This window comes from Rousettus aegyptiacus, unplaced genomic scaffold (assembly GCF_014176215.1).
Source record: "Rousettus aegyptiacus isolate mRouAeg1 unplaced genomic scaffold, mRouAeg1.p scaffold_m13_p_6, whole genome shotgun sequence".
NCBI lineage: Eukaryota > Metazoa > Chordata > Mammalia > Chiroptera > Pteropodidae > Rousettus > Rousettus aegyptiacus.
The window spans coordinates 114019065-114029502 of NW_023416309.1; the positions used below are offsets into that span (position 1 = coordinate 114019065).

General features: G+C 62.9%; 1 protein-coding gene across 1 annotated transcript; it reads right to left on the reverse strand.

Moving 5' to 3' along the window:
• Positions 1-700: 700 nt before the first annotated feature.
• NPTX1 (neuronal pentraxin 1) lies at positions 701-9422 on the reverse strand. Its single transcript, XM_016143311.2, has 5 exons — positions 8964-9422; positions 8504-8711; positions 6267-6511; positions 5411-5590; positions 701-4702 (listed from the first exon to the last, which is right to left on the reverse strand). Exons 1-5 carry the CDS (start codon positions 9405-9407, stop codon positions 4481-4483), a joined length of 1299 nt encoding a protein of 432 aa, XP_015998797.1. The 5' UTR covers positions 9408-9422; the 3' UTR covers positions 701-4480.
• Between the last annotated feature and the right edge of the window lie 1016 nt (positions 9423-10438).

The window sequence follows — 10438 nt, forward strand, 5'->3', positions numbered from 1 at the left end:
TGCCAGCGAGAAGCCCGAGGGCCCGGCCCCTTCTGCTAACCCCGCTGTGCACGTGCGCGTGTGTTATGTGTGTGCTTGGGGGGCAGCGGGAGACCGATCAACCAAGTGGGCTGTTTTGGGATTTTGGCCATTTTGTCCCTTGGAAGGAAGCAGCTCACAAGCTCTCTGTCTGTTCAGAGTCTATGTTGGTCCACAAGTAAGCTCTTCCCAGCACTCGGGGTCCCTGTAGGACCCACTTCCCGTTCCGTGACTCTGGGGGTGCTCTCATACCTGAGTGCAGGGAAGGGCCCCAGGGAACCCCAGTAGAGGGGCGGGAACCAGGCGCTGGCCAAGAGCCAGCCAGCGGGAATGTGGGCAAAGAGAACAGAGCCGGGTTGCGTGGGAGGAGGCAGCTGAGGCCACCTGGACCCTGTGCCCAGCTGTGCTGTGGAGCAGGTGGTGCACCTGCCAGGGCTGCAGGTGAGGTGAGGGGCAGGAGGCACTGCACCCCAAGCTCCACCTCTCTCTGCCTTGGTGTCAGCTGCACCTGCAAACTAGGGAGGCCGCCTCCCCACCCCGAACGCCCTGGGGTTACTGGAGGGGCAGAGTGCGATGCCAACGCCAGGGCCCGTCCTCCCTGCAGGCGAGGGTCCCCAGCGAGGTCCCCTGAGGTGTCCGGCAGGTTGAGATGAAAAAAAGAGACAGTCCAAGGAGACCACAGTCTTTCTTCACTCTTTACTGTGTAAAAATAAACTCAACAATTCATGTCATCTTAGCAAGAAAATGAAAAAAAAAAGAAAGAAAGAAAGCAAGAATACCAGTAGAAATAGTGCATTTCCAGAGTTGCTGATGGGAGGTGGCGGGTCCCATGGTTTTGACCCATTTGATACCCAAAAGGCTGCAGATCATATGAAAAATGTACAGCTTTGGTTAGCAAATAATGAAAAAGTAAGATACATCGATTCTCTTTCGTATTATACAGTATGTACATTGTAACAATACCAATCAACCATAGGGGGTTTGCTTTCTCGTCATTATTTAGTTTGTTTGTTTGTTCGTTTGTTTGTTTTGGCAAATAAGACAAAATTGGGACTCTATGTATTGGGCTCAATGACTTGTTCCCATCAACGGACTGACTCACGTCCACTGCGCACGGGAGCAACACGGTCCCTGTCATTAGCTGAATAAATTTACACACTACGTGTCAAGAGATGAAACCACGACTGCTTCGAGCCACGTGTCGGTCGCCTTAAGATTACAAAAGATCCCATCCTCCTCGTGTTAGCACGGAACCCTAGACTCCTCCGTCGGGGTTGGGACCGTGCACTGAGTCACACGGTTCTCAACAGGTCCGCCACTAGTGGCCCGCTTCCGCCCTGGTCCCAACTCGCCTTGGGTCACAGGCGGCCCCTCCTCGGCGCCCAGGGGAACGGCCGCGAACCTCACGCCAGCCTCGCCCCTCCCCTTCACTGCCCACAAGACACCCCCTTGGTCTCAGGTCCCAGGGCTGGTGACAAAGTGATCTTTGCAGTCTTAGAAAATAAACTGGGAATCTACAAAAGGAAAAGAAAGCATACAAAACGCGTCTCTCTCTTCCAAAATACGTGCTTTCAGTCCTGCGTTTTGGTGGAGCCTGAAAGTATTTTCAAGGGAGATAGAGGTTAAGTTAATTTATAGGTTTGTCCTTTTCTTTCATAAAAATACTCTTGTTTGGTAATAAACTTTTTCTTCTACAGTAAGAGAAATAATACCGTGTTATCAAAAGCAAGAAGGCTTACGATTCGAGTGGGATCTAAGCCCCCCTGGGGGCCGGGAGAGCCTGTTGGCCGCCCCCTGCCCCCCGCCCCAGAGCTGCGGAGCCGTGGGGCTCCATCCTGGCCAAAGCGGACACTGTCTCCACAGTGGTTCTTATCGTCTTCGATTATAAAATGGCTTACCTGAGATAGGCGTGGGTTATTCAGTGCAAGAGGGAGCATCAGTCAGATTAAGGAGTCGGTGGAAACTAGTGGATTAGACTGGCAGCTGTGTCGTCCTCTCTCGGGGCCAGCAGGGTGCCAAGTGTTAACACAGTGTGGGCGTCGGGGGCTTGGCACAGGCTCCAGGTGGGGGCGGGAAGGGACTTAAGTGTCGGCCTCTGTCCCTGGCAGCACGGGTGCGTCAGGGGAGGGGCGAGGACGGCGAAGGGTCGGGAGGCGGAAGGGACAGACACGAGTGTCTGGGGTTTGCTCTGCCCGTCTCTAGTCGGGGCAGAGGATGGCTTGTGGTCCTGATGGACAGCTCCCACCAAGCCCGCGCCGGGCAGACGGGGTCTGCCGCTCCGCATCGCAGGGGCTGGTGGGAGGGGCTGACCGGAGAGCACCAAGCCTGCTCTGGGCCTTGCCTCGCAGCCGCTCCCAGATGGCTGATGTGAGGGGGGCCGTCTGGACTAGAGGGGTGATTTCAAGCTCTCGCTCTCTACCAACCACGGGTACTGTTTGGGCCTGTCCTCGTCCTGCACGTGAAAAATACTTCTGGGTGTGTGTGAGGCGTGGGGGCGGAAGAGGGACCGGATCCCCTCCCAGGGCCTCCCCCGACACCGTCGGCTTGCTTTCCAGCCATTTTCGGTAGCTACATGGATGGTCACAGAACGATGGGTGGCACTTGGCACAAAACACAGAACTGGAGAAGTCCATGCAGGCGGGGGACACACGTCAGACTGAGGGAGCAAGGGACACGCCACCCGAGGGACATGCAAACAGAGAAGGTCCCTGCAGATCCAAAGATGCCACAACCTACAGCTCTGACAAAGCACAATGGTCAGAAAAAAAAAAGCCACTGTTGAGCCACGGCGCACAGCCCGGCCGCGTCCTGCGCACGGAGTGCTGCACTGCAGACCGGCGACCCGGCGCCGCGCAGACACCCACGGGGACACGGACGCGGAGACACCGGCACAGACACACACAGATGCACGAGGTTTCCGACACAATATGGACCCGCGCTCAGGGAGACAGGTGCCCCTGGAAGGAGCGGGAAGCGGAAGCACCTGCTCCTTCTGAAGAAATGTCTGCAGCTGGAGGTGAGCCAGGCAGCGCGGCAGAATTTCTAGAAAGACTTGCCAGCCTTTTGCTATTTAGACTCCTGGTGACAGAGTCCAGGGTGCCCTTGGGGCATGCGACCCCCAGATGGTGCGGAAAAGCAGGGAGCTCGCCTGCCCTGGGCGTGATCTGTCTGAGAGCTTTTCCTCTCTCTCTCTCTCTCTATGTGGACACACGCGCAAACACACACACACACACACGCACACACACACACAGTTTTCTTCCCGCCTCAAAAGACTAGAAGGAAATGTGCATGATGGCTTTTTAAGAGGAAAAAAGCTTCTTCTGGACACTGGCTGGGTCTCAGTGTCACTAGCTGGTGACAGCTTGGGGGCTGCTACAGGACTTGAGCCCTGTAAGATGGGGAGCGGGTTTCAGGGCCTGGCCTGGGTGACTGGCTGAGCCGCTGAGCTGGGCCCGCTGCGTGGGCTGAGTCTCAGTGGCCCCGTGTGGCTGGGCAACCAGGTTTCCTCGCCTAGAAGATGTGCCCTTGAGCTGACCTACTGCTGCCTCTGGTCTCCCACTGCCGCAAGCAACGGGGAGGGGCCCGGGGTCCTGGCTTCCCGGGCTGATGGGGGGACACTCCTCTCTCAGGTCCTGTGGTGGCAGGATGGATACCAGGCGTGCCAGGTGTGAGGAGATGGGAGGCCCGAGGGCCAGAGCCGGCCGAGCTGGGCAGGCAGGCCAACAGCAGGATGCTGGCCGGGCACTAGGGGATGAGGGGTACTGCCCGGACCCCACTTCCCACCTCCTCCGAGCACCTGGTGCCTTCACCCCTTCAGAGACAATTCTACTACAAAATAAGAATGCTTTGTGGCGAGCACTGTCCCCCCCTCCCCCCCGTCGCCCCAGCCTTTAGCAAGCCGCCAAAGGACACTTATCTCATCAGTAGAGATATGCTGCTCGGAACAAGCAAACGGAGACAAATGTGTGTGACTGAAGAAGCCGCACGGGCCCCAAGGCGCGCGGGCAGCTCGCGAGGTTGGCAGACGCACTCAGCCAGCCATGAGAGTCCCCACAGCCACAAAGAAAGAGGAAATGAAATGCCTCATTCCAGAAGAAAAAGCCTCCCCCAGAGACACACACTCACTCAGACACACACACGCACACTCAGACACGCGCGCGCGCGCACACACACACACACACACACACACATTCTCTCACCTACTTCTGCATTCAGAATGCCGCCTTCGGTGACTGGGCCTGCCTGAGGAAGGGTCCCGGGCTCCTAGAGAGAAGAGGGCCTCCTTGGGGAGCCGGGCCTGCCTCACGTGCACGAGGACCCAGCCAGGCTACGCGTGTGCATGTGCGTGTGTGCGCGCACGAGGGCCCTGGCCTTGACATTCCTGAGGGAGAGGGAGAGAGACAGGACAGACCGTCACGCGGAAGCAGGGGGTGCGGCGGGGGCCTGGCTGAGGGGCGGGGGCTCAGTTGATCTGGCGACAGGCTTCGAATGTCCACTTGGTGGCACCGCCATAGATCTCGATGTGGGACTCGGCCCAGGCGATGACGTTGCCAGAAAGGGCCTTGGAGCTGCAGGTGGCCAGGTTGTACACCTCCCCTGGGGTCAGCTTTCGGTCCCAGATGTTGAAATGGGCCAGCTCACCCACGAATGCTTGGGTGGCGTCGAACCCGCCACCCAGAGTGTCCTTCAGAGAAAAACAGAGGACGAGGGTGAAGGGAGAGGTTGGGGTGCGGACCCAGCAGGGGGACGTCCCATGTCTCCTCCATCAGAGGCTCTAGGTCCCCAGCCATACATCACCCTGTCACCACAGAGAGCCCAGGAAAAGGGACGCTGCTGGTCACTTCTACCCTGGATGCAGAGCTTCTCCTGGGGGGACAGCTGGACTCTGCCTGTCCTTCAGCCGGTCACTCAGCCGGCGAGGAAGGAGTCAGCTGGGGCCATGGACGACCTGGGAGCAAGGCCTTGGGGCACCTCCCCACCCTTCCTGCTTCTAGGCAAGGCACTCGACGTCACTCTGCCAGCAACAGCTGCCCCACGGGAGCCAAAGGCCTGGGACTCTGCTGCCTCCAGCTCCATCCCAGACACCCGATGGGAGACGAACCACTCCCAGGAAATCAATCACCTACTGCGAAAGGCGCGAGTGGCTTTCCAGAGCCAGAGGGAGCTGTGCCGCAGTCCTGGGGGGCTGCCCCCCCCCACAGCGGCCCGTGCGTCCTACAGTGCCCCCGGAGCTGGCCTCCGCTCGAACCGCTGCGCGACCTGCTCCCCCTGACGTGTCGAGGACCACCGCCCTCTGCAGCTCGTTCCCGCCTGGTCCCCGCTGCGTAGCCCTCCCAGCCCGCCTGCCCTCCGGTTTGGGGGTGTCCCCTCCCGCTGCCCCCATGGGCAGTACCTGCTCCTGGCCCAGCACCAGCACGCCTTGTGGCTTGATGGGATGGTAGGGAGCCAGGTTCTCCCCGCTTCCGCCCTGGGTGCCATCCTGGTAGGCTTCCCAGACCCCGTCCCGGGTGGTCCAGGTGATACAGATGTGGTGCCACTTGCCGTCGTTGATGACAAAGGGCAGTTTGGCCACCTGGGAAGGAGAAGGACACACATGACAGTATGGGTACTGGGGGGGGGGGTACAGCTGAAGACCGATGACCATCACTAGTTACTAGTTCGACTGTTATTCTTCCTCTTGCTACATTTAAAGAAAACCAGAGGAGCCAGGAATTCTCACAGCACCCGCCCCTCGGGCTCTGCACCTGTTGGCTCCCATCCGTTGGCTGGATCACGGGATCACGGGTCATGTGAGGCTTTGCCAAGGGGCCCCTAAGACGATCTGAATACACAAATTCCTCACTCCTGCAACTGAGGGGGACAGCTGGAAAGGCACAACTTTCCCGGGCACCAAGGGCTTGGAATCCAGTTTCCAGCCCGGTGTTAGACACTGGCCACCGGCACCAGCTCCAAGACTGGGCCGCGTGAACGCTGGCAGCCACTGGAGGGCCAATGCAGTGGGTTCCCCCGGGGAAGAAGGCTGCCTGCCCCTGGGCTCCAGCCCCCTCCCAGAGCAGGTCTGACTTGGGAAGCACCTCTAAGGGCACCTGTGCACCCCCAGAGCCTCTGTGGTCTTCAACATTGAGCAGCAAAGCCAGGGCTGAGGGCGGGTGGGGAGGGGTCACCACCTGCCCCAGCAGCCGGCCAGGGCCGGGCCCCAGGGGGCCTGGCTCTGCTGTCCCCGCTCGCCCGGCTGGGCAGGGCCCCACCTTGTCGTTGATGAGGATCTCCATGGGGTTGTTGCCCCACTCGATGAGGACGAGCTCGTTGGCCTGGCCGGGCACGGCGTAGGAGAAGGGCGTGCCCACGCCGGGCGCCGCGCTGGAGCGCAGCCACATGCACACGGTGAAGGCGTACATCTCCGGCAGGCTCTTCTTCACCTTGGCGTACATGTAGTTGGTCCGCAGCGGGAATGTGAGCTGGAACTTGTCTCCAGGGCGATTGTCCTTCTGACCTGGGGAGGACAGGGCACAGTCCTGACCTCGGCACCTTGACGAAGCGCCGCTCCCCGTCTGCAGCCCCCTCGGCGCTGCCAAGCTCAGGGTCGCAGTCAGCAGACGCGCCGCCACTCCGCGGGTGGCGGGAGGCGTTCCGTGAGGTCACATGCTTTGTCCCAGGGCACGGGGCCAGGAAGGCAGAGCGGACCAAGGTCCCTGCAGCTGGGTCTGGGTCCCGCATGGTGCTGCCGCAAGGGGTCCAGGATGAGAGTGGGGGAGCATGGCGGCCGTGAGCATGCGCACCTGGGCTGCGTAGTGGGCGGGCGGCAGTGGGTCGCGCACCCTGGACACTGACCCTGCCAGGCGGATGGGGAGAAAGGAGGTCCCGCCCCGCCCCAGAAAGGGCCAGCTCCCCTTCTGTCCAGCCGGATTCCGGGGTGCTGGCTGCAGACAGTGCTCAGAACCCTCCTGGGTCTCCACCCAAGACAGCCAGGTCTCTGGTGCCCTGCACACGTCCCACAAGGCCAGGAACGTTGCTGCTCTTGGTCACTTATCTGACCCAGCCAAGTAGCCCTGAGGACTCGGGCTCTTTCCAGAATCCCACTTACCCCACGGGAGGGGGCCCAGGATGGCAGGGAGCTCCTGCTGGAGCCAGCGCCCCCACACCCCACCCCCGCCTTGGAGGACCAGGCCACTGACTCAGAAGGAGCTTCCTGTGTGTTTCCTGAAAACTCAGTCTCCTGCCGCCTAGCTTTGCCTCACAGGAGGCCACCAGCTCCTTGCCTGCCAAGGTGTCCCCAGGGAACACGGCCTGCCCCCTCCCCACCCACACACACACTGTGGCTGTGGCCCTGGGCACGGTGACTGACTCCGGGCAAAACGTTCCCACCCAGCACTGGGCACGGGCACCAGGCTGGGAGTCAGAACACACATGCCCGCCAGCCCCTGGGTGCGCACCGGGCTTGCCACGGAGCCCAGCACGGAAATGGCCCCCAGGCCGAGGATTATTTCTAGAATACGTCCTGCTGGGACCGCTGCCGCCAGCCTCCTCTAAGCCAGGCATCAGGGAGCAGAGCAGGCCCCGCCCCCTCGATGCTCCCCAGGGTCTCGGGCTCCAGGGCCCTGCCCTTGGGACAGGTCCAGCCCTGGCCTCTGGGGGGGGGGGGGTTTTCTTCTCCCAACTCTCCCCTCCTCCTCGTCCCCTCCGCCCCTCCCTCCCCTGATCTGTTTTTCAGTTACATAAGGTGCCTTAAGATGGCACTGTTTAAATCCATCTGGCACATTTTGCGGTCTGAGAAGGGTCACGTGGCCCTGCTCCAAGCCCAGGCCCCCCCCTTTTACAACCTTGTTTGATTTCTGCGACTTCAAGGCTGAGCTACCAAGCTCACCCATGGGCCCCCCAGGGTGCAGTGGGGGCCCTCCGGAGTTGGTGACTCAGGGACCGCAGGGCATCATGATGCTCAGGATTGGGTTACTCAGGAGAAAACCGCTGGAGGGGGCTTGGGGCGGGGTGGGGGCACCCAGAGACCCCTAGAGGATGCCAGGGGCACCCAGGAACTGGGAGGAAACCTGCTTAGGGCCCAGATATGTGGGGGACCAGGAGGACGGGGCTCCAGCCTGCCAGCTCTTTGCTGGGGATGGAGACAGGCTAGAGGCAGGTTTTCGTACAGAGAGGGCTCAGGGCCACTATAGCTGCAATGCAAAGTTATTGAAGATTAAACAAACCAGACTTGAAAAAATCCTGTGAGTGTGCGTGTTGGGGGCGGAGGACACCAGGCAATCCCTTCCTCTCTCTGCTCTCCCTCCACGGAGCTAGTCAGAGTCCAGGTGCCTGGGCCAGGCCAGTAAGAGGCACTGGAAGCCCAGAACGGGGTGGGAAAGAGGGGAGGGGGAGGGATGGAGGGGTGGCGGAGCTCAGGGCTGTTACTGTAGGAGGCCAGGACCCCAGGCAGGGTCCCACCGGTGGCGGCAGCCAGGCCTGAAGCAGGCTCCCTCCCCCACGTTATTACCTTTCTCCAGCTCGCTGATCCGCTGGTGCAGGGAGGTCAGGGCGCTCTCGATCTTGACCCTCTCCTCAGTGTCGTTCTTGGGGCCCCCCTTGCCCTCCTCCAGCGAGTTCACCCGCGACAGCACCTGCCTCTCCAGGTCGTCGATCTTGCTCTGCAGCAGGTCCTTGAGGCTGTTCGTCTGGCTGGAGGAATTGAGCCGGCTGTACTGCTGCGGGGTGCAAGGGTGGGGTGGGGGAGACCACAGCGTTATGCCCAGAGCCCAGACCGACCCGGGACAGACCCGGGAGGCTCGCGGCGCGGTCCCCACCAGGGCGACTGCGGGGGCGGCCTGGCAGGGAGCTCCGCAGCCTCTGGGCGGCCCCGGCTGGGTGGGGGTGGGGGTGTCCGGCCAGGTCGGGAGTGGGGTGGGCAAGGGCAGAGGGGCCCGCGAGCCAGAGGGGAGACCGCGGCGCGCGCGGACCTCGAGATTCTCCAGGCGGGTTTTGAGCGACTGCAAAGTTTGCCCGAGTTGGCTGAGCGTCTCGGCGGCCGGCGTCCGGGACAGGTCGCCCATGGTGTTCTTGCCGGAGGCGGGCTGCTTGCGGCCGCCGCCAGCGCGGGCCTCGCCCGCGCCGGTGTCCAGCGTGCTCTGGCTCTCGCAGCGGCCCAGCTTGGTGGTCAGCTCGCGGATGGTCTCCTTCTGGCTCAGGATGGTCTCCTTCTGCTGCAGCACGGTCTCGCGGAGCTGCAGCACGTTGCTCCGGAGCTCCTCGGCGCCGCCGGCGGCCACGGACGCGGTGCACATGTCGGCGTCCACGGGCACCGAGGTGCAGATGAAGCGCGTCGGCCCGAAATCCTGGGCCGCGCCGCCCAGGAGGCAGAGGGCGAGCAGCGCACAGGTGCGCGCGGCGCAGCCCGCCGGCATGGCTGCGGGCGCGGGGCGGGCGCTGCGCGCGGCTCGGCTGAGCTGGGGCTCCGCGGGCGGCCGCGCTCCGGGCGCCGCGCTGCTCCGCCGCGCAGTCCGCACCGCCGCGCTGTCCGGCCCCCACTGCTGCCTGCGCTGCGGGGCCCGCGCCTTTTATGCCGCCGCGGGAGGGGCCTCCGCGCTGCCGACGTCAGCGGGGGAGGAATCCCGCTTTAATTGCCTGCGGCCCCGGCCCCAGCGCGGCGGGGGTCGCACGGGCTCGCGGGGAGGGGACGTGGGGGGTGCAGCCTCCTCCTGTCTCCTCCCCCCGCTCCCCGCGCCGCCGCGGCCTCACCCCCAGCCCCCTCAGCGGCCCGCCCCCGCCCTGGCCAGCGCCGCTTCCGCGAAAGCTCGGAGAGCCGCGGGGTGGGGTGGGAGAGCGGGAGTGGGGGGTGGGGAGGCTGGGGTGTAGGGCGGACCCGGTCTCGGCCTCGGACTCGAGGATGGGCCACCTGCATGGCATCCCTAAATCTCCGACGGGGCTCAGCGCGCGTGGGAGGCCAAGGCTGGCCTCGGGGACAAAATTTTGTTCAACTCGCTTGGCTGCACGAAACACCCGCGCGGCCCGGGCCAGGGGAGTTGGAGTCAGGCCGCGTCCCCGGGGATCCAAATCGTGGACACTCGGTGTCGGGTGGGGAGCGCCTGCGAGCGGAACGTCGCGTGGCCGCCAAGCTCAGACAGGGGGTCGCAGGGCCGCTCCACGTTTCTCTGATGTCTGCGTGAGGTTGACAAGTGGCCTTCACCCTGGGTCTGGGGGCTTCCCCACGACCTCGTTCCTGGCTCTCCTTCCCCTCCCCCAAGCCCTGAGACTTTGGGGACCTGGCAACGTCCACAGGGAATGACAGCCCCCACCCCGTGCCGGCGGGCCGGGCGGGGACTTCTCAGAGGCAGCCGCAGCCGAAGGAGCCTTTCCAGCCAGCGAAGCCGGCCTGTTCCAGGCAGACGGCGCCTCCGGGGCTGGACGCTCCCCACGGCCCAGCGGGAGGGGCGGA